This window comes from Pieris rapae, chromosome 6 (assembly GCF_905147795.1).
Source record: "Pieris rapae chromosome 6, ilPieRapa1.1, whole genome shotgun sequence".
Taxonomy (NCBI): Eukaryota; Metazoa; Arthropoda; class Insecta; order Lepidoptera; family Pieridae; genus Pieris; species Pieris rapae.
The window spans coordinates 10,389,537-10,413,348 of record NC_059514.1 but is presented as its reverse complement, the minus strand read 5'-3'; the positions used below and the strand labels follow the sequence as shown (position 1 = coordinate 10,413,348).

Genomic DNA, 23,812 nt, shown 5'->3' with positions numbered 1-23,812 from the left:
GCCTCCTCGCTCCCTAGCATAGCTAGTATAATACCCGGTTTGGACATGACCCAGTGTCGCCCTGATTGACCTATCCCTTTCTTAACATATGAAAAGTCTTATACTGTTGGGGAAGAGTAATTACGGAGGTTATATTACCGTTTCACCTATTTATCTATAATATATTACCCTTACATGATTAAATCACTAAATCAACTATACATGTACACACAAATGGTTTATGTAAAAGGTATCGTCATAAATAAATTAGAGCATGAATAGAACTTTTGACATTTTCCAAAGTCCCAGGCCCCATTAACAGGTCACTCGGTTAATGTGTCGCCAAGGTGCGTTGGTGCTCATTAGGAAAATAACCACAAATTCTCAAACAGGCTTCGATAACGCAATGTGGAGAAAAACTTAACGACATTACGTGTTAAACCATTTACCCTTGGTTTTTTTACTGACTAATTATTGAGAAATGTGCCTTTGCTCATTAATTAAGAACTATGTTATAATATACGATAGTTAAATTACACGACAGTAGCTTAATAACCTATATTAAGATCTTGAAGTAAATTATGTTGTTATTAACAGGTTTATTTTTTAATTTTGTAACACGCTTACGCATTCTTTACGCGATAAGTATATTTTTAAGCAATGAACCGTACACAATTTCGGTTAATTTTCGAACATGAACAAATTGCATACGATTTAATTTCCAACACGTGATTATATACTATAGCTTAAAGCCATAATTATACTTAAAAACTCCAAATAAATCATAATAAATTACATATCATCCTCCACGTGCAATCATTCGAGACTAAAATCGCTATGACCAAAAATGGCAATGCACATTGACTTTAATTTAGTCAAATAACTTGAGCCGCTGTCAGAGGAGACAAGCCTACACCAAGGGGAACGAAATGTTTTGCAGCATATAAGTTAGTATAATATTGTCTTTTATTAAGTAACATAGCTTTTACACATTTAATGAAAATACTTTTTACCGGATTGAAAGTTTTTTGCAGAAATTGCTCACGGTGTTCTTCGTTTTCGCGGATTGTTTGTTTTGAGTTTTTAATTTGGATATTATTGGATCCCAGGTGTTTGATTTTTTGATTGCTTTTTTTTTAAAGTGTACCGAGTTTTTTACGCCGGCTTTTTCTCTCGGCCTACACCCTGTCTTCTTTGCCGATGAGTAGGGATGCCTAAATTTAATGACGTGGAATAAGTGATACCTTGATAATCCTGTTTCAAAATAAACGTATTTTATTTTTTACGATAATTTTAGGCTATTTTCTCTATTCACAGTGACCACGTACGCTGTAAACCACGCGAAACGTCGAACAAATTTAAAATTATGTTAAATAATGATAAGTTCAATTATACATAGGTTCAATCAGGTAAAAAGTGTTTACTTTTAATATAAGTTTTTAGAAATTTAAGTACAACTTTAAAGTCAATTTAAATCTAAGATCAATAGCGACTGGTGTTCCTAGTATTAAGATTTTTTATCTAAATAATTGATGACATGATGATATTTAGACATAGCCAACCAAAATAAAACAAAGACTTATTGAAAGACAAATTATTATTTAACTCAAAGCAAATTTTTGATTAGTTTCTAGTTTTTAACAAAGTTCCATAGTTCATAGCAAGGTTAGATAATTTCAATGAATTTTCAGTCAAACTAACAACTTCTAGCTAAAACGTTATCTACCCCTGATCATATAATACCTGAATTTCGCGGCATGTCATTAACGCCAGCTGTGTAGGGCGGTTATGTCACGTTGCGCATTCCCTGCATTCATTACGTGACCATAGCGTGTTATTCGCAATACCTTACGAATATGTGAACTAATCGAATTTTTAGGAAAAATAAACGATGCACTTTGGTGTTGCCATGCAAAATAATTTACGGCTACATATATGTTCTAAGATAAATATTATAGATATTCTAATTAACAAATTTTAATTTTTACTAAACTTAAAAGACAAAGATAAAAAATATTATTTATTAAAGGAAGAATGTTGTAGTAAAATTTACTTAAAAATTATTCCAGCTTTTTAATAACTTACATATAAACTATTATAAGTGCAACCAATTTATTTGCATAATATTATGTCAGTTACAATATTTAAATTACATTTAATGCTTTCACTCCATACATAGCATACTGGGGATAAAGTTAAGTTCAAAGAGACAAGTTAAAGCATTTTTTAAATATTCAGCTTTAAGAGAATGTTTTTGAGAACACTTAAATCATTTCATAAGAATTTTTATTACTTATTGAGGCAGAGGGTCATTTACAAAAACATTAATAACATGTTACAAAAATGTTGCTTCAATGTGATATTTTTGCATATAATTTTTTATTTAACTGTTGTTTGGGCAATTATATTTTTGCATTGATTGTCAGCACACTAGCAAATTATCTGGCACTGTACTTTGCAATAGGTAAACAATCACTATTGTCTCTTTTGTACATGTTCTCTCTTTCTGTTATTAATATATTATGAATAAGAATAAGTGATGTATGAACATGTAATTAATATTAATAAAAAAAACAAATTGAAAAACAAATAGGTAAATAAACTTTTTAAGTTATATGGTTTTATGTTAAACATACATTGCAATGTTTAAGATAAATGTACTAAAAACCAAAAAATAATAAAATAGATACAGTTGTGGGAATTATAAACATATGCATAGACTAGACTAAAATCACCATTAATAAAAGAATCTTAATTTGTTGTGCTAAAGAAGAAATAGAAATAGCAGCTAATGATTTAACTACATCAAGCTGTGAAAACATCAAAGTAATGGTGTAATCTGTAAGAAAGGGGAGACCGGAAGCTTTCAGCTGATTGGACCAGAACTTCTTGGGGGCGATAGAGACGATCGCGCAATACGCCGACGAAAACATCGTTCGTTCGAGTTCTTTGGAAATAATAAGATAGTGTTTAATATTTAGCTAGCTTTTTTAAACCCTATTTTAATTTTCTCACATTTAGCCTGCTGTGCATCTTTTTTATTTTTTTATGCAATAGGAGGCAAACAGGTAGGAAGTCCACCGGAGGCTCACTTGTTAAGCTATACTCGCATTGCCAGAAGGCTCACATGCGTGTTGCCAGTACAAACATGTTGGCAAGTTTCGGGTGTCCAAACATGCCGGTTTTACTACAAAACTTAATACATCATTATAGTACTGTTTGGGTAATGATTTGCAAATTATATGTACTACAACAAACCTCGAAGGCACAGTGACTATTTCAAACTAAAAGAAACAATAGATCTAATAATTTAATTATTTTTTAAGTAATTTAATTTAATTTAAATATTTGGTATGGTAGATCTTTGAAACAGGACCAACAAAGTTATCTTGACTTAAAAAGAAAACCAAACTGACATTAGATTTCAACTGTCTTGAGTATATAACTCTAATTGTCTCAAAACAGTCTATGTTGAGGTGTAACAAAGATACATTAAAATTTTCTTTACAAAGGCCATTCATAAGTCAGTTAACAAGGTATATTTGCAATGTCACAGGCCCTTATGCAACATACTCATATTGTTCAGCCCACTCAACTATACAATGTAGCACCCACATACAAAATATTATATCAATCAAATTTAAAATTTAGTAATGTGTCTGTAATCTTGACCTCATATTTAAGAAGGTATAATTTTTTTTTGCATTTTTTTGTTTTACAGTTTTAAACAATATTAAAGATGTTTCTTATTCTGGTCACCGAAAAATCTTTAGTATGCTACTATAATATTGAATTAAATGTATAATAATATTCAATGCATTATTAAGGTTATAAAAGGAATATAAAAGATTTGAGAATATTTCTGTAACTAGAAGTTCTACCTATCTAATTAATTAAAAAAATCTTTGATCTATGTATACACCAGGTTAACCATTGCTATATTTAGACTTATAGTTGTTACATCTTTGCGACCATATCAGATGAGAGAGATAAGTTATATAAAAAATCAAGATAATCAGTTCAATTAGTAATAACTATCCTATTTTAAAACTTTATTGAGCACAAGCTAACAACCTTGGTTAGGTGTTAAAAGCCAACTTTGGTTTTCAATTTACTTACACATCTATTAACTATATATATATTCAGATCTATAACATATTATATTTTAAATGGCACTACCATGTATTTCTCAACTGAAAGTTTTTTGATTTTGGTTACACTAATTGTTCTTTGAAACATGGTAATTATGTTGCAACAATATTAAAATAGATGACATTGAGATCTGGCTTATCAAAAATGAGTAATTTCCTGTGATAACAGTAAGTAGGGTATAACCTTTAGGTAGAAGGAAGGATAATCAGGTTGTCAACCTTAAGGTTAATAATCTATTGTTAAAAAGGAAGTAAGGTGATTGCACTTTGTAATTGTTAAAAATGTTAGAAACATTATTTAGTCAGAGCAATGAATTTTGCCAAAGGGTTCAGGATCTCTATTTCTAAATTCTAATTGTTATCTCAATCATAATCTGATTTAGAGCCCAGTCAAATGTCAAACCTCATATAGAAAAATTAGGACGACAGCTCTTAAAACTAGATTTAAGTTTGATTCACATAGAAGAATATGGGCCTAAGATTGTATCAGAATGAAGAAGTGTATATATCAGAACCATATAAGTAGAATATAATGGAACTCCATATATTGTTTGAATAATGGTTCACATGAATCATTATTGTATACTATAATTTAAGAAAAATGAAGACAACATAGAGTGAGGCTGCAGTATGGTTAGAAACTAGGCTTGCATGATATTAATTTTTAAGGTCAAAGTCCACAAGTATTTAACCTTAAATGTGAAAGTTATGTATAAGTGACTAACAGACAAATTACCATATAATAATAATAGTTCTCCCTATTCTTGCTGGTTTTTAAATAATGCTACTTAATATATTTATAGCAATAAATATTGCCTTACTTCTCTAATACTCACCATTTGAACTCTTTAGGTCTCGATGAATAAGAGAAATAGGTGCATCAACATGGAGATACGCCATACCGCGAGCAACTTGAATAGCCCAGTCCACGAGAATCCCAGGCCGTATCTTCCGCCCAGATAGCACCCTATTTAGTGGGCCACCACGAGCATACTCCATCACCAAACACAAATTAGGCTCTTCCAAACAAACACCTTTTAACGACACTATATTTTCATGCTGCAACATCCAAAACAGTTTTGCTTCTTGCAGTACACTCTCTTTGATAACTTCAATGTCCTCATTTGCGTCCTGGCGTGCGGCCTTTACCGCTACCACTTCGTCATTCCAATAACCACGGTAAACTTTACCAAAACCGCCGACGCCGATCACCTCCTCGAGTTTAAGCTCAGAGAACGACACTCGAGGGGGGTCCACATCTCCTATGACAGACGTGACGGCCAGCGGATCTTCTTCTGTCACGTATACCGCGGGAAATATTCCCACACGGTCTCCAATCTTTCCCGTCCACCAACCCTCGTCACCCGATATGTTCGCATCTTTAGACAGGACCTCGACGATCTCCCCCCTACGAAGGGAGAGCTCGTCTTCCCCCTGCGCTACGTAGTCGTAGACGGCGGTAAACAGAGCGAGTGGGGGACGGTTTTCCTCAGCCGCCATAGCCGCTGGCCGCGGCGGCATCACCCCGGCCGGACCATGGAGCTCCCCCTCTCTCAGACACCACGACACCGCTGCCACCTCCGCCCACTAATGTACATAACTACAAAAATTCAGAGCGTTTGGTTATGATCACCGTATTATTCCGCCATCTTTGTTTTCCACATCGATCATGGCGATGGCGGTGTTTAAAAGCGTTCACCACGGTCAGACCCGTTCGATAATTACTGCCCCAGCAATCGTTTCGGAAAGGAGAATTGTGTTGGCTTCGCTGCAATAATGTTAATTATTTCCCATTCATCTATCACGTTATTGAATAGGTGAACGAAATGACAACCTTACTTCAGCGAAGTCAGTAACAAACTGTCATACATAATGTTACCATATGGTTTATTTGTGAACTGTCGCTTCATAATATAACATATTTTTGGTAGTGGCAAGATATACAGAAACTTTTGAATTATAATTATTATTTCATATGTTTATTAAAACAAAATACTTTTAAGTGCCTTATTGATTTTAATTACATCTAAAATGGTATTTTTTACATGTTTCTGGTTTGAAGATTGAGTCTATAATAAGAAGGTCTGTGTCAAAAACGAACTGTTGAAATGTTATTCCTATTCAGCAATAGATGGCACAACCACACATTAACAAACAATAATTATTGTTTTTTCCCTTCTTATATAGGTATTATTTTATTCAGATTGTTAAAGAAAAGAAAACAATAAAAGGAAGTTTCTACTTGAAGAAGAAGAAGCGTTTTAGTTATATATTTACAGAGCCAAGCCACGTTAAGTTTTTAAGTAAGTCTTTAATATAAAATATTTTTTTGAAAATAATAGAGAATAAATATTTATTAAACTTGCAGCAACTAGCTCCTGTAATTAACTTCACATGAATTGAATCCCAGTAAATGTTAGTGATTAATTAATTTTAATCTAAATCAAAAAGCTATGCATCCTTCATATCTACCCTTCTAATTAAATATTACGAAAATATATTTTTTGCTTAGTTTTTACATATTCATTTTCGCTGATTGTTTTTATAAATGTTTATTTGTTATTGCTTTAAATATTTCATAAAGCATATGAACTCTTTTTAAACAATTTGTTGTTTCACCTCTACGCATATCAGGTCCCATGGTGTAATGGTGAGCACTCTGGACTTTGAATCCAGCGATCCGAGTTCAAATCTCGGTGGGACCTAGGGAACTCTTTTTACATTTTTGATATTTTACGTGAAAAGTTAATATTTTCGCCTCTTCAGTTGAATATATTCGGGAACGCTTATATTAATAAACCAGTATTATGTTATTTGCAACGTCAGTGTTGTGAATGTAGGGATGCTGGGTAGGGAGCATTATTGATCGCGCGAAAGTGGGATAGATGTATCCATTCGCGGCTTACACCCTGCCAGCGAGACGTGGGACCGCTTCTAAACCTCAAAAACACGCTTAAATACATCAAAAATAACAATTTGACAATCCAAAATCGCGCTTTTACGTCCCCGTCCGAAATATCGCGAAAAATACACAAATAACGACACAAAATAAGCAAAAATCAAGTGAGAACCGCCGCAAATTGCAAAATGAGAGAAAATTCGACAATACATCGCCCACAATAAAAATAACTGAAATCACAGAGAAATTGACATTATTTAAGACTAACACAAAGTGCCGCGTATATATCGCCATGATATTATTGTGTTTGTTATGTGAAATGTAATTAAATAATTATAATAATGGCCGAATTACCGCCTGGTTGAAAGTTAAAATGTACTATGAACGTATCAAATGGTTAGAAATACTTGAAATGGTGCTGGGAGAAACGTTGGTACGGGTTAGAAAAAAACGATTAATTTAAAACGATTTTTTATTTTAACGTTAATATAAAAAATAAGCAAGATGAACACATTCAATGCACCTACAACGCAAATTAATGCGATTGATAAAGTAACAACAGTGAAATGCAAATCCGTGGATTTAGAAGGATATGTTATTATTGTTGTTCAAACTAAGGATAATAAAATTAAATTATATGGTAAGTCTACTACATATATATATATTATATACTAAATCATTTCTACCATGAGACAGTGTTTTTATATCTTAGGTTTACTTTAATATTATTGTTTTAAAATTGAGTGATTTTATTTATTTCATTCATGAAGATTACTTACAACGATATCCCATTTATTATCATTATAAAATTATGTATTTGAACCTGGCAAAAAGATAATAAATTGTCTTTTAAGACCACGTTCTTGAATATGCTGATAGATCAATTCTAACTTTAATCTAAATTACTAGAGAATTATGATGATTACAGAATTCTATATCCTGAATAATGTTACTCACATTTTATTAAATATATCGATATTTGCTTCGATAGTGTCTATCGTTGTCTTTATTATCCCTAGTGGCTAGTTAGTTAATTAAAGTCATCGTTCCTATTGTTAATAAATTTTAGTTTATTTTAAACATAATGTTTTTACACGCTCAAGAACGTGAAAAGGACAAGACAAGCAACCCAGTTCGATTCCTTTTAAAATCAATTATACGATTAATGCAAAACATATATACATAAATATATTACTTTTATAATTTAACAGCACCCTTCAGCGTGAGCATAAACTATTTAATAATGTAATTTGTTTGAACGCTGTATGATATGTCAACTACTTGGTAACTTATACAACCAACACTGCCTCAATTTTGTTTCTGTTCCCACTAACACCGCTAATGTGGACCTTCCAGCTCTACATCACCCTACAGCATCTCTGTTTCGTCTCTAATACAGTTTTTTAAATAGGGTCACCATCAGCGGGAAACTTCGACAACTTGGAGCTAGCTGACGAAATAATGGACGTCAACGAAACCAGGCTGGAAGACATGTCTCGTACGGAGGTTTTGAGTCACATTCATGAGGTATGTCTTAATCATTAATAATAATTATTATATAAAAAAACCTTCTATTAACAATCCTAAGCATCTAAAAACGTCTTCTTCGTTGCTAAAGATCGTGGCACTGTAAGGTTCCTTCTACCGTGCTAATGATATCTCTACTTTGTTCAGGTTGTAGCTTCCCTTAGCGCAACTGTTAAGGTGGACCCGTGAGAATCGTGACTTGGTTTTACCAGCGGGTTGACGCAGCCCTATGGCCTTTTACCACCTTGGCAACGACAACCAAGTTCCAAGTTATCTGACCAAATACCTACCTAATAGAATACTTAAATGAAGTTAAATTATTCATATTACTTACGAGACTTAGGGCGCCATTATTGCTTATAAGTGATTATGTATTTTATCAGTCAAAATTAATGTCTGAGTAAAATAGAGTATGTTTATCTCTGTCTTATTCTAAGCATAGCGGATTACATATGTATTATAATAATATATTTCGCTCAAGATCATGGGTATTACTGTATCCCTTATTTCTCGATATAGCCACTAAAGAGACATTAAGAACTGGCTCCTTTCCAAATAATTCAAGAGCCACCATTCTCGGTTGATTATCTTCATTGAATCAGGATATTGTATTGTATCAAATATAATTACTAGATACTGTCATATAATGAAAACACATCGCATGCCTCGGGAAACAAAGTCGTAAAGGCAAAATCTATTATTAAATTTAGGTAAATAAGGTATTACTAGCATTGTTGGCAAAATAATTTCCCTAAATAAATCATAATGGTTTTCTGGTAAAATGTTTTGCAAAAGTTATATATTATGAAAAAAACAATAACAATACATCACCTAACGAAGTCAAAATATTAAAAGAGTCGTATTAGTGCTTAACGACTTTGTTCCTCGAGGCAAGCGACATGTTATATATTATGTTAACGAGGGGAAATAGTATTTGAACGTCATGGGTTTAGTTAAATAGTAATATTTTATATTAATATTTTTTGAATTAGCTAATTTGGAGGAAATCTTAAATCTTTATTTGCAATGAAAGGTTATATATATATATATATATATATATATATTATTTTTATATAATTTTGTCTGAAGCTAACGAACGCCTTTGAATTTGTATTTTTGTACACGTAATTCTCTTTGACAAGTAAAACTTGTCTAAGTTTGAAGAACACAGAAACGAACATTAAATCGTGTTCTCTACTGGAAATTTGATAATTTCAACATTTTTGACACATTTCTCTTTGAATGCATTGTCGTAATTTTTTTTTTCATTTTGCTTAAATGTATTATTTTGTTACAGTGTATATCATCGTGTGTTATCAAACTACGAGTTAAGAGGAGGAGTGAAACGAAATTGTGTAAGCATTTAAATTTTTTGTTGAAAGTAGTAATTAAAACCTTTTTTTCGAGCACAATAATAAATTATTACATAATAGAAGTAATACTAACACAGGAACGGAACAGGATTGTGTCTCAAATACATGCAGCACAATTTGCAGGAAATATTGCGCCTGTTCTTTATTTCTTAGCAATGATAAAAGGCAACAGTTAAAACTCTTTACGTGCGTAATTTTTACGATTTCAATCACGTACGAACGTATATTATAGTTGTTATTTCAATGTTAATATATAATAACGATTATTGTTGCGTTATTTTTTTTTAATTTAATACATTTATCTCATACGTTTATCACGTCGTGTAAATGAAGGTCTATAAACAAAACCGATATGTGTTAAAGTAATTTAGTTATCCAAGTACGTATACATATAAATTTTATTATAGTCCTATATATTATAAAACATTAAAACAATTCATCAATATAATATGAGTCATATCCAATCATTGTTAATACAATTGTAGAACTCTTTCCAATAATGTGATTAAAGGCATGGCTTCTATGCTGCTGAAATATAATTTACGCATAAGACTAAAATAGTTTTTAATATAATGCAAAAAGACTTAGATTGCAATAACAGTGACTTAGGTAATGTAGACTGTACATTTAAAACAACATAAAGAATTTAATTAAATAAAGTTCTACTATTTGCTAGACTGCAGCAAAGATAGAACCATTTCAAATTAAGTAAACATGTTCTCCATTTTCGCTGGACACAGCCTTTGAGGTTACAAGCAGTGTTGCCACTTCCCTATATTCAGCTCTATTTGAGAAAGTTTTAAATCATGGTGAAAATTTATGTATTTTAACAAATTGGTATTAAATGTGGGTGTAAAGATGTGACTTTTTAATCTAAATTTATTCGTAAATTTATCTTACTGGAATCCGAAGGTATAAATGCTCTCCACGAGTATGTCTATATAATATGATAATCGTATTCGATTCGGATAAGATTCCTGGCAGAAAATTAATCTTAACAAGCAATTTTCCTAATCTGACTAGAAATTTAAACTTTGACTAAATACATTTTTGATTGTGTTATATTATATAGTCAAATGGACAAATCTGTCAAATATTATAATTTGATAGTTGTAAATTCATTTATTTAAACAATATGAGTGGATATTACTTTTGAATATGGCAGCACATTATATAGCAGTCCATGGTGAGACAGAGATAGAAAATTTGTCGACGGTCGAGTCATCGTCGCTCGGCTATTTAGTATTTACCGGTGTTTCAAGTGAACAATATTATTGTAAAACAATTACTCATGTTTTGACTAAAACCATACGCTGGATGTGAATGTGATTATAGTAAAATGTGTTAGTTCTGTGATGCTTTTGTGACCAGTTTCTTGAGGTGAGTGACCTCGCGGCTTTGGCCTTAACTGCTGCAATTTCTTAAGCCTTAACTGTAATTTTAAGCAGAAAACGCTACTAAAAACTCAAAGTTAAAGTGAAATTCATAACTTCCGTGTAACACTGATGATGTGGTCATAAGGTTAATGGAACTTTCACTTAATTGAATTATAAGTAGCTATCTGTTACTTGAAAGTGCTAGTTAATTACTAGATTGTCTCACAAATTACTTATTAATAGGATATTAAATAGATAAGGAAAACTGTCGCTTATATTAAATAGGTAGGATGTTTAAACACAGAACAGACAGACGTCACAATATAATAAGAATCTTTATATTTAAACACGTTTAACTGGCTTCAAAGATCGAGTTATTTAGCTGGTAATACTAGAAGGATGTACGAAGAATCCTTGCTCCTTCTACGTTACGTAGCTTTTAAATATAGTATAGAATTAAAATTTGTTGTTTAAAAAAACGCGAACTACCGTAGCTAAAGTGTCTTATGATACAGTTCACGTGTCATTCTCAATTAAGTATGTTTCGTCACTGATTCAAACGTATGTAACCACGTCTCGAGATAACGTGATGCGTATAATATTGGAATCCTAGTCTAGAACGTAAAATTGAGCTTTACAGTTAGGTGTATTTCGACGGACTAATTGGTCAATTTTGTTCTAGTGTAACATAGACACTGTACCGTTACTGACATCCGTAGTCGCGTGTGTTATGTGAGGCTGGTACACTTTTGAAGACAGACTTATATGGAGTCGATTGAAAATACGTAATTTAATACTCGAATAAACCCTCAATCAACCAGCGTTCGTGTCTGCTTCTATATAACTAGTCAAAATACAATAGACAATTTAGTTCAGAGTCGCAAGAGTCGAGCACAGGCTTCATGTAATGATACAATTTATTCCGTACATTTAGCGATAACTTAAGATTGATTATAAAACTTAAGCGACCCAAAAACGTTTGACTGAACTGAACTTAACTGAATCAGACAACTGGGGCATACTATTTTTACCATTAAAAATACATGGTAAGGAGACAGACATCAAACTACATAGAAATGTCAATAATACAGCGTACATATATAGTTCAATTCCAGAGATTTATATATAATTTACCTTATTAAGCTTACCTTGGAGCATTAGAAGCATATATTATTTATCACTGTGAAATATTTTTTGTAAATATTGGGGCTTGTTTCAAACTTAAAACAATGGTTTAATTAGCGTTTGCGTTACTGAACTATCATACTTGGCATACAGTCATGATTGCGGAGCAGCCATTGTTTGCAATTTACCACGTAAAAGTTGGTTCAACAACGATTGTTTGATGCGTTGGAATTTATTGTATCATTAATGTAGTGCACAGAAAATGAGCACGTACTTCGAACTCTTGGATTATTGGCGATCGGCAAATTGTAAAACCCGGAATTGTTTTATAACTTACGTACATATTATATACTATAGAATACGTACATTTTAGGCTGATTTCGTGTTTAATAATCTTAATAAGTTTCTGAAGTATTATAGTTTTAATTAAAGCTAAAGCTGTATATAGTAATTTTAAAATATGTACATATATAAATAAATCGATTTATTTATATTTACCTTAATTAATTCTATACCACGATTAAGGATAAAGCGTCCGTCAGAGTTGTCCATTTAATTATTAATTAAAGAGCGGTACACGTAGTACCTTAAGTATGCTTTACCCTTAACTATCGACTCTGAGTAATGTTGTGCTTTGAAAAATGTACCATGCATGCATATGGAATCGCGACCAATTTTCTCCGCGTTTCTCTGAATGTAGACGAAAATAACACAGATTTAAGCAAATTTGTTCTGGTGCAAATTGTACCTGGATAATACATCAGTTACTCTTGAGTGGAAAACGGAATGGATAATAATTGTTATTTCAATTATATAAACTTTTTTGAAGTTTATTTGAAAATATTGAAATCTTTGAATTGTTCACTATATGTTATTGTAAAATATGTCGTAAATCTCTACGTGCTTATTACGCTTATTATTATCGCAGACTTAAAAATAAATAATTCGTATATTTTTTTATAAAACCAGGATTAACAGATCATCTTATGTAGTGACATCGCTCATACCACGTGGACACTTTGCCAGACTCACCAGTTTTTTAGGAATCAGTCGACAATATATCTAGTTTTACGTTTTTAAACTATTAATAACGTCCTTTCTCCTCACGACGTTCATACCTCACCGCATTCCGCCTTTCCGTGGGCGGCACATTGTTAAACTCAGACATATTATAAATACATATTTTATTATTTGAAATCCATCTACGAATAAAACATTAATTCGACTGTAAATATAGAAAATCTTTGATGTAACAAAGATTCCTTGCTATACACGTAGCATAAAGCGATCTTGCCACTGATATTGATTTTAATATTATGTACATTAATGACCCATAAGTAGTATTTCGGGCCTCTAAGTTAATGACTTCACAACGACTTTCGTTACAGTTGTTCGCCGGCGTCGCTTATTTGATTCATCTGCCCATGGACACTAACATTGTCAGAAGGTTCCCAATCGAATTGGTACGCTCTTTTCTAAGTCGAATTGGATCGGAAATAATTTAGTGGGCAGATGGTGGACATAGTAGTGGTGCGCGGCAAGAACTCACAAAACGTTCAGTTGTGGAACAGCGGACGTTGAGGTGATATGAAAATAAAAATTGATTCGATTTGGTAAATTTTATCTGTTTCATTAAACTTTGGATGGAAATAATCCACGCTCTAAATAAGCATTAGGCTACCCCAGCTCATTTACAACGCCTCCTAATCCCGAGCAGAAAAGCCGCTTATCATACGCGTCACAAAATGTATCATCACAGATATATTTTTTTAGTCTGTGGAACCAAAAATGTTACGAGGGTAACCGTAGAGATATAATCTGTGAAATTATTCTAATTACATGGGATTATACGAGTTTTTAAACTATTTAATCTCGTTTTTAGGTCTGTTTATGTTTCATATTATACCTAAAAAAATTAATATACAAATATATTTTACAATCAGATTTTTCAGTATACTGTATCTAACTGTTTTAGAAAATTATTTCTATGTTTGTGTATCGTTAGCTTATTATTATAGCTATAGGTATTTTCTACGACTCGTAATGTGCTTAAAGAAACCTGGTCAAAGTTTTTGAAGGTCCAAGCTCATAGATTTGCCTATGAAACCTTAGAAGGTATTCTAAACTTAGTTTGTTGTTTGTACGGCGGATGAAGATCGTCGCTTGCGCATATGAAGTAGACAAGACACGAGACGTACCTTTTACTTTTTTGTAATTGTGTACCGTTCCTTGGAATGTAGGAGACAGTTTACCAACAAACAGTTGCTCACATGCTTTGAGCCATCGCAATGTTGAAATAATGAGATTTTTCTAATTCAAGATAAAACAGATATACTAAGAAAAGCATATAATTTTTTCAGTTCAAATTTATTATATTAGTAAAGATTAACTAAGCCACATTAACCTACTCTTTGAAGCATTCTTTATTACAAAATATACACACTTTAAATTATATACAAAAACAAAATATAAATAAATAAATAAAGTATCTTTTTTTCCTAAGATTCATAATAGAGTACTATCTACTATAGGTTGACCATTGCCATCTCAATCTTCTATAAGCTCTAGCTATTTTTTCTTTTTTATTTTATTATTTTCATGTTTGTTTTTTTGTAAACGTAACAAATCGACGTATTTTGCTTAATACTAGCAGCCTATACAGAAAAATAATATTTGGTAACGAAACAATTCAGCTTAACCTATTCGGTCTGGTAAAACATATAATATACAAAATAAACATAAACTATTCTTTCTATGTGCGTCCGTCGAACCGCGAACGTCGTGAAGAAACCTTGCTTTAGCTTGCTTGCCTTAGAACCAAAAGTCGGTGTGTGTCAGGCACCCGAGGCTGATCATATTATGCTTGCGTATTAGATTGGCAAATGATTATGTTTCAGTTCAGAAGTTTTTTTGTAATAGCATATGAAAATTATTATATCGTTAGATAATGTTAAATTTATGGTTTAAATAAGATACATATAACTGAAGATGGTTCTGGTATAAACTGCACACCATCATTACGTATTCATATGAAGGCGTCAAACCCATTGTCGACAATGCACATACAATTTTGAGCAGAATTCAGTTCACATAAGCATCATTATCGCATGCTTTATAAATACTTTAAGAATAAATACTTTTGCAGTACCATTCAATTAGTGCGTGTATTGTAAATTAAATAGGGTTTATTCTACAATAAGTAAATGATTGCAAATCAAGGAATTTGACACAGCCTGAATGATAATAGTTCGGTGTTGTAACGTCTTTCGCAGCTGGGAATGATTCATATACTAGTTAAAAGAAACATTGGCGGATTTAGTTCAGACAGGCCAGGGTGAGAATGTAAAACAAAAGACGAACGTATGGCTTGGTTTAGACTAGTGATACTGTTGGCCAATCGTAATGAAACGTATAGCGCTATAGTTTAGACGTTTTGTGCCATCTCCACGTTGTGTTATATGCAGCCAAGTAGTAACTGTTAAAATAGAAAAATGTAGTGGAATAAATAAATGTTTTATAACCGTCGCTACTGACAAATTTACCCTTGAGTTAAGACTGGCTTAGCTAGCCTTCGGGTTTATCCTATGTACTGTAAATTATAGAAAATAGCTAATTTAAAGACGAAGTTAAATCGTTGCAATTTCTGTTTCAGTATCAGATATCGGCCATAACATAATCCAGGATGCTTTCCTTATTGCGGTTGAGGAGCAGGCTAGGCAGCGGCTACAGAGGCTGTCAGCTCTTAAACGGATCACACCGGTTGATATGTCAAAACTCTCATTAGAGGTGAGTAGAGTGGGTTATTGCATGAACTATGGGTCAATAAGCGAGAATCTATTTAGGGCGAAGTCATAACATTTGAATGTTTTTTAACTTAAAGCATTTATGTATGGCCAAACTTTTTCTTTTGGATGACACCACAGTCCTGATCTCCTGTTAAAAAGCTTATTGGATCTGTGTGTAGATGGTATTTTTATTTGCTTTTTTGCTTTTTAAATTGATAGGCGGCCAAACGACACATCCAAAAGAGGCTGTCATCGTCGCTCGTGTACGTCTATTTGAGTGGGTGCGTATACCCGGCTTTTGAGGGAGGGAATATACTCAAATTCTGACTTTAAACAATTGGAGTTTGTATTCAGGAGTCGATTCCACACTTCACTAGCTATCTATTTTGCTTAACAGTAATCAGAAATTTATCGTAAATAAATCGTTTTGTCTGTCTACGTTTTCATTTGAAAAACAATCCCAATAAATTAGTGAAGTGATGAAACCAGTAAAACCTATTGTCTAACTTCGATGTAGATTAAATAATGACTTCAACCTCTAAATTACGAACAATTTATGTCAACAAATATTCATTCTAAATTAGCTGTTTCCACTTTAGTTTTTTGTTACTCTGTCGTCGAAGTTCTCAAGTGGGTTCAATCAATTTATCGATTCCCATATTTCAGTATGGCAAATATATTCCACATCAAAAGCGAAAATTTGGAAGACCAGCCTTGAAGCACGCGAAGCAATAAGTCTTATTTTAAATACAATTATACATCAACGGTGATCATTAGTTGCGTTTTTAATGCTAATTAAATTAAATAAGGACGCCAGTCGCGCAATTAAAAGAATTTGCCTCTCGTTGCAACTTAGTAACTGATGCAAGATATTTTGCATTAATATTAATAACGTGTAGAATTTTTCTGGAGATTACATACATATTATTCAGCGATTTTAAAATACCTGCCCCTAAAGGTATATTTGAAGCTGCCCACGACAAAATTGATTTTCTATTCTAATCTTTTTTATGTATGCTATTATGACTTGCTAAGGCTAAATGTAAACATAACGATAAGGATTGCACCACATTAATTATCGAATTTAATTTATAAGAAATATAAGGAGTATAATAATAATAGTCAATAGAAAAAAATCTGCACCAAGCGGCCAGCGCAGGCTAGAGTGGGTGTTTCTTATATAGATATTTAATTGTAGCCAAATAAATAACTATATAAGAAACACTTTACTTGTCACATTGCACGTTTCCCACGCTCGACAAATACCGTGTAATTTGCGAATAATTGTTTTAAAAGATTGTATATATAATTTGGTTAAAAAGCACAATATAACTACAAATTTGTATAAATATAATTTATGTAACTTAAGGCTCTGTAAGATTAGTAAGATTAAAATCTCTGTAATATAAATAAATTCAAATTTAAAATTAGTTATTCATTAAAGTAACACAATGTACACTTATATACGTCTATAAAGAAATAAATATTAAATGCTTCTCATTTTATATTAAGTACTGCCTATTCTCAAATCAAGGGCGTAGAACGGACCAGAAGAACTTCCAATAAACTTTCCGCCCCTCTTTTTTTTGATTTACAATATGTTTGTAAGGAGCTGCAACCATTACACCATGTTGCACATGACATCTTTCATCACAGATATCAGCAGTAGGAGGAAATAAGAGCACGCGGTCATCCTACTATATATAATATAATGTATAATGCATAAAATTGCAATACCCCAATGGCCGGTGAAAGCTACAATATTTACGTAACTCTAGTGGTAATATTAGTTCCCTCATTCTGTTGGTCTATTGTATATAATTATATATATATATATATATATATATATATATATAATATATTATTGTTTCATTAATTATTATTTTCGTAATACCAAAAACTTATATGGAGTGATCACAAAGGATCAATCAAATATGTTAAAAGTCTCTTTCTACACATGGAATATTGTGTTCTGCTGTCTGCGCTAGACTAACTCCTCTTCGGTGGCTATGATGCCGGTCCACTCCCGTACGTTACGCAACAACACTTTCTTCTTTCTACCAGCTCGTCTCATGCTTTGAATTTTGCCCATCATTATGAGCTGTAACAAGTCGACATGATGACATTCCGTACTTTAACAGTCTGCCTAAAGAAATATCTTTATTTATATTTATAATTCTACTGTACGTGTGTATGCTACTGAACGTCTTAAACGGCTGGGCCGATTTAAATGAATTTTCTATGCGTTTGGGTGGTGCCTTGGATGGTTTAGGTTAACAAATCAGGCCGGCAGATAACGCTGCAGTCGATATAAAGGTTATTCATCTTTACAGAAAATAAACATCTGGTATATATATATATATATATAAATCTTCTGTGCATTTGTTTGTAATTAAACTTCTTAAGGGTTGGACAGATTTTGATATTTTTTTTTGTGTTCAAGTGAAGTCGAGAATGATTTATTTAGATATATTTTTGTATGTAACACGCGTGGTCAGGACAACGTCTGGCGGATTCGCTAGTCTTTTAGATAATAATAATCACCACTGTACTGAGTAATAATGCTGTACATTATTTTCAGTTGAACCGAAAAAAGCGTTCCCAATCCGAGAGCAAAGAACTGAACGGGTACATTGCCAACTCATCAGTGTACGTAACTTCTATTAACGAGAACGGGGCTATAGAAAGTAAACCAGTAATATCATCACCAAAATCACAGCCAAAACCGCTCCAAGCGAAGCCAGCGCCGGTCATAGCCAACGGGATCCAGGAGAAAGAGGAGAATGAGAAGGATTTAAGTGATAAATGTGATAGTGTAGTGTTAAGTGACGCGTTGAATGTGGTCAGAGAGCATTTGAGTAACGGCAGGTGTGAAAAACTTTTGGGTGAATCGGTGAATAGAACCACTGTACAGGATAAGTTGACGCCTGGAGAAAATCGGTGAGTGTTTATGTTTGTAACTATATCTCCCATGTGTGTGTCTTAAAGCATAAATCAAGGCAGAAGTTCATTTGGCGAAATAACAATGAAAAAAAATGAAGAGCATTTTAAACCAATGGTCAATTTTCGTATGACCACGAAACTCAACCAAAGCACTTCAAATCACGGTCCTATGATCTATGAATTTTGATATAGCACTATGATATACAAAAATGTTTGCAATTACCATAGGTTTGGTATGACTTTCATGATATATTTAACTTATAAGCGTACGATCTTTTAGGTTTCATTATCATACAAAAATACATTTAACATTCGAAATTCAAAAATAAAAACCACGCCTGGATCATTCAACAGACACTGGATCAATCGTGTGATTCCATACTTGTATTACATTATTCTCGTGCTATATAAAATTATGGCTACATCTGCGTCACACTAAAGAAAAATACAGTTATACAGCTGTTAGACTACGACCATATTTATGACGTGCTCTTTTGTTTCACTTGGTTTTGAATTCGTTAATTCCTTGTTAACATTTTATTAACAGCCAAGTCGTCCATCGAGATTGTCTCATAGGCAATAAATAAATTTTCGATAGATCTATGGTTTATTAATTATAAAGCCTGTTTATTTCCATCTTTACAATTGTTAGGAGGGGATGGGGGGATAAATTGCAGGTTATCTGCGTAATACATACTTAGTGAACGGTTTATTTAATGAACGCCTCTTGAATTAATATAATTATCTATTTTAAGCTGTTGCTTACTGGGCCTATAAAGAAAAAAATATCTGTGAATATAATCTGTCAAATTTGTCCATTTAAAACCTTTATATAATTACTTTTTAATATTATATATTCTAATAAGTTTGTGTTGTCTTGTGGTGTAGCCTGATATGTGCCCAGTGCCGTGCTACGATACGTGTAGGCGTATATTTATGCAACTTTACGACGGAAAACTGAAAATTTTATGACATAGGTATTTATTCCAAATTGGGTTAATGTTGGGATAATTACATATGAAATTGGTGTTTTATGGGAGGGACAAGATTTATTTAAATATAATTATTATCTTTAACTAATCAAAGTTTGTACTATTAGTATTTAAGCAAATTCGATAATCTTATAGGTAGTTCATTGATCCCTTAACCAAAAAATCGGACGGGAATCAATTTAATCTTTGAAGGCGGTTTCGACTGCCCAATCAGAGTTGAATTTATTTGGTTTGCTGACAATAGACATCAGCCGTAATCATCTGGCCAAAGAAGAGATATTTCAGGTCATAGTGGCCAGTATGACTAAACTCTTATTTCAAATGTAAGGGCCCAATATCATAGATTTTAATATATGTTTATGTTTTGGAACTTGAAAACTATTAACCTATAGAAATGAAAACAAATTTTACTATACTAATGCAGTCACATCAGCTAATACATATATGATCATGAATTTTACATATATTAAACCAAAACTAACATTGAATAAGCGGCAACAAATTTAAATATATTTCTATTAATACGTAGAAATTTAAATTTACATGATTTCTCAGTATTCCTAGTAACGGAAGTAGCATGGAATAATTATTAATAATTCCCGAACAAAGGCATTATAGAAAGATAAAATTAACCGTAAAAAAACCCTAGGGGTATGTTTTACCTGTCGGATCCCACCTGATGCGTCCGCGCATACCTGTTTTTTCCATCTCTTTCCCACGCAACTCGGCAAGGTTGATTCAGAAGTCATTTAACTGGTTTGGCGGGCGGTCGTGTCGTGTGTGTTTAAAAAATTTAAAATTGTGAATTGTGTTTTATTTTTTGTGTGTAGTGATGTGTTATTGAGGATGCATTACAAACTATTTAAAAGGTATTTATTTTCCTTTAGTAATTTAAAGTTTTTGTATCGGTTATTTTAATTTAGTGATAAAACATTGACGGATAAGAACCGGTTAGAAAATCAACGAACTAATGACTAATCTTTGGCAAAACGAGTAGAAATTGGACATCTTTCTATTAATTGCATCCGTTTTTTTACACGTACAACATTTACTGTATTTAAACAAGACAAGAAAAAATTGCTTTTCATTTTTCAAGTACCGTTTAGTAGTCTTGTTTTTAATATCTGCTTAAACACTTGAATAGATTTTTCTTCATTATTGTATAGCGAACATAGTTCACAAAGGCATAATTATAATACTTCGTTTAGTTCAAAGTACGAGCTTTATGCTTGAGTGCCTTACTCCTGGAGGGTTCTACGTGTGTTGTTTCTTAATGCGCATCACATACATATTATATTGTCTTAAAATTTAAATCAAAGCACTTTAATATTCACATTGAAGAGACCACTGGAAACTTCAAGGGTTTTAATTTGTAATTATAAATTCGGAGTGACTTGAAGTTCTTTTTGTGTTTTCAAAAAAGATTTTTTTATTCTCGTAGTAAATAAAACGACAAGTCTGTTTTCGACATAATAAAGATTGAAGGCAAGATTAAAAATAACAATTACCTTAATGTTAGAGTTATGACTTGGTGCTTGATTGAATTTTGACATACGGAAGTCATAGTTATCTATATTAATCTAAGCCTTTCCCAACGAAGTGTTTATAGTCTGTGTAATAAAGTAAATTAGGTTAGACTTAAATTCCTATCAAAATAGCTAATTTTAATTTAAATAAAAATAAAAAACATTATATGTTACCTAATACGCATGCAGTTACAATAATTAGTAAAAAACTAAAATTGAATGTGTATTATTTAAAGCAAATGTACTTTTGTAAATAACCATAGCTTACAAGGAAACGGAGGTATATGGTTATATGATGCGCAATTATGATGCACTTATGATGCCGTCATTTGCACGTTAGTCGTCTATCTACACGATCTCAACTTTATATTATGAAGGACACAATAAATATCTTGTCAATATTTTTGTACAATTTAAAATAGCCGGTGCAAATTCATATGAAACATTTGGTTTTTATGTACCTACCAAGCAACCTGCCTACGCAACTTCAACGAGGCAATAAAAATACTTTTGATTGATTTCGTTCATAGACGTGTTTCATATATATCGAATTTTTTATCAAATGTCTAATAAGCGGAGAATATCAATAGGGTTTGTTACTATCTATTGTTACGAATGTCGACTCGTCGTTATATTGAAATTGAAATAGATTCTTAGTAAATTGTGCTTTATCGGCTTCAATGGAATTGAAATTAATATAAAAAATATTGATTTGATAACTTCGTTTTTCTTATTAATTATGATGACATAAAGGTACTTTCAAATCTATATCTATATATAATATCAAAACTTGTTCCGATTCAGGGAAAAGGTAATTGTTTCATCCTGTCGTAGACGGACAACGAAACAATTTATGTCACGCATCTAGAATCACAAATAATCCCGTATCGAAGTCGAATATCAATAGTATCGCGAGAAATCCTTACGTTGTAGGAATAATGATTGTTCTGAAGATAAATAATCAACGTACGTACGTATAAAGCCTCGTAAAGTATTCTTTATCACGATAAACCTTTACTATTTCTCATGTTGGTGGCGCAAGTGATTGCTTAATAATTATAAAATAATGTTTTTATTAAATTATATGGATAGTTTTTTGCTTTGTACATTTATATACAAAGAACTTTTTAAAGGTGATATCAGCAACTATTTTTTTATTCACATTCATCATTCACATATATCCACAATTGTTCCTCGTACGAACACTATTACTGCGTAATTCGCCATATAAGGTTTTAGCTAATTACTATACAATTTATGAACTTGTAGACATTACTAATGAAAGTGGGAGGTGAATATTTTACGTAGCGGGAAGACTGACTTAATTTAGTCAGTGTACAAATGTCTTTTTTCTTTACAATATTAAGTTGTGGTTTAATTTCAGTTTACTTTTTTTATCTATTAATGTATTTAATTGACTTATGTTTTTAATTTCGTCTATTTTGTTTATAAATGTAATCTGTTTTGACTTTGTTTATTGTCAAAGTGTTTTCTTTTTTATAATATGTATATGTGCGGTTACATACTTATAAATAAATTATAATAGAAGACTACTAGTTATTCTTTGAAAAACATTTATACTTTACTCATCGTGTCGTTGTTTATCAAACATTTACGTGAATATCACCATTACTCTTTTTTATATTTAACGGAAATAGTATGTTATCACCTTATGTTACGATTCAATTTCACTTGCTCATTGCGTGAAAGGGAATTTCCTTTAACGGACAATGGCAACAGACGTTTGCGTAGGTTATGGTCTATGGATGATAAGTCATTCTGTGCTTTATTGTTTACACTGGGATAGACCTGCAAAGGTACTTTGATTTTACAAATAGCACGTAAAAGAAATACTTTAACAATTCTTACAAATAGCGCTACATTTTAAGTCCGGGCCTCAGATTTCTGTATCTGTTTCGTGACCATTTCTAATAGTCAAGTGGGTTTTTGGGTCTAAGGCATGCCCGGTTCTCTGTTGTAGGTTCATGTTTATATTTCCTTCATTGTACGAGTGTTAAATGCGCACATAGACAGTCCATTGGTACACAGCTGGGAATCGAACCTACGACCCCAGGAAGTCGCATTGATACCACTAGGCCAAAACTATATGTTACTATTAAGAAGGTATAAAACTTT

The 23,812-nt window shown here is 32.2% G+C and overlaps 2 protein-coding genes and 1 non-coding gene across 7 annotated transcripts in view; 2 read left to right on the top strand and 1 right to left on the bottom strand.

The window, feature by feature from the left end:
* The window catches only part of LOC110991691 (mitogen-activated protein kinase kinase kinase 11), a 41,402-nt gene extending 35,415 nt beyond the window's left edge, over positions 1 to 5,987 (bottom strand). For both annotated transcript variants that reach the window (XM_022257156.2, XM_022257157.2), the window contains exon 1: positions 4,967 to 5,987. In XM_022257156.2, the coding sequence (XP_022112848.1) occupies positions 4,967 to 5,651 (685 nt within the window). In that variant the 5' untranslated portion in view covers positions 5,652 to 5,987. The remainder of the gene's footprint in view (positions 1 to 4,966) is intronic.
* Positions 5,988 to 6,763: 776 nt separating this feature from the next.
* On the top strand, positions 6,764 to 6,835 carry Trnaq-uug. The gene has a single exon. It is a non-coding gene; the product is annotated as a tRNA-Gln (tRNA).
* Positions 6,836 to 7,518: 683 nt separating this feature from the next.
* LOC110991626 (protein PALS1) overlaps positions 7,519 to 23,812 on the top strand; it is a 77,180-nt gene continuing 60,886 nt past the window's right edge. For 2 of the 4 annotated variants that reach the window (XM_022257066.2, XM_022257068.2), the window contains exons 1-5: positions 7,519 to 7,669; positions 8,441 to 8,556; positions 9,854 to 9,911; positions 16,083 to 16,216; positions 18,797 to 19,155. In XM_022257066.2, coding sequence (XP_022112758.2) covers positions 7,534 to 7,669; positions 8,441 to 8,556; positions 9,854 to 9,911; positions 16,083 to 16,216; positions 18,797 to 19,155 — 803 coding nt within the window. In that variant the 5' untranslated portion in view covers positions 7,519 to 7,533. Of the gene's footprint in view, positions 7,670 to 8,440; positions 8,557 to 9,853; positions 9,912 to 11,145; positions 11,310 to 16,082; positions 16,217 to 18,796; positions 19,156 to 20,909; positions 21,020 to 23,812 lie in introns of those variants that run through there. The other 2 variants (XM_022257067.2, XM_022257070.2) reach the window with 2 other exon arrangements.